Consider the following 722-nt stretch of genomic DNA (forward strand, 5'->3'; position numbering starts at 1 on the left):
TTGCTGCTGCTGCTGCTGCTGCTGCTTGTGCTGCTGCTCAGGCTGCTGCTGCTAATTATGCTCAAGCTGCGGACAAAGGCGGCCGGCAGCTGTGGGCAGCAGCTAAGGGCATTGGATGCTGCTGTTGCTGCTGCTGCTCCTGCTGCTTCTGCTGCTCCTGTTGCTGCTTCTGCTGCTGCTGCTGCGGGCTCCGGCGTACTTGCTGCTTCGGAGAGCATTGAAATTAACTTTTGCTGCACTCGCCGCAGCAGTATTACGGCCCTGCATGCAGCAGCTGCAGGCATGAGAGGCTGGCCACAGCAGCAGCAGCAGCCGCAGCAGCAGCAGCAGCAGCAGCAGAAAACGCAGAAGCAGCAGCGGCGGCAAAGGCAGCAAGAGCAGCAAGAAGAACAGCAGCAGGAGCAGCAGCAACGTGCGCAGCGTTCCAAGCGTAAAGAATGCCCTTGCTGTTTGAGCTGCAGGACAAAGTGTGAGTAAAGGCAGCAGCAGCAAGAGGCAACAGCAGCAGCAGCAGCAGGTAGCAAGGGCAGCAGCAGCAGCAGAAGCAAGGGAGAAGAGCAGGAGAAGCAGCACGGGAGAAGAGCAGCAGCAGCAGCAAGAGCAGCTGCAGCGGCGAAGAGAAAGGCACAACGACCCCAGCAACAGCAGCAGCAGCAACAACAGAACCTGCAGCAGCAGCAGCAGCACAAGCAGCAGCAGCTGACCCCTCAGCGGCTGCTCTG

General features: G+C 59.7%; 2 protein-coding genes across 2 annotated transcripts in view; one reads left to right on the top strand and one right to left on the bottom strand.

The window, feature by feature from the left end:
* ETH_00038870 (uncharacterized protein) overlaps positions 1-218 on the bottom strand; it is a gene marked incomplete at both ends in the record, with an annotated part of 1,057 nt that extends 839 nt beyond the window's left edge. The window contains one exon of the mRNA XM_013375362.1: positions 1-218. Within this exon, the coding sequence (XP_013230816.1) occupies positions 1-218 (218 nt within the window).
* Positions 219-282: 64 nt separating this feature from the next.
* On the top strand, positions 283-703 carry ETH_00038875 (uncharacterized protein; the record flags this gene model as incomplete). The annotated part of the gene is made up of 2 exons (XM_013375363.1): positions 283-412; positions 462-703. 2 exons carry the CDS (start codon positions 283-285, stop codon positions 701-703), a joined length of 372 nt encoding a protein of 123 aa, XP_013230817.1.
* Between the last annotated feature and the right edge of the window lie 19 nt (positions 704-722).

This window comes from Eimeria tenella, genomic scaffold (assembly GCF_000499545.2).
Source record: "Eimeria tenella Houghton genomic scaffold, Eth_scaff2715, whole genome shotgun sequence".
Classification (NCBI taxonomy): Eukaryota; Apicomplexa; class Conoidasida; order Eucoccidiorida; family Eimeriidae; genus Eimeria; species Eimeria tenella.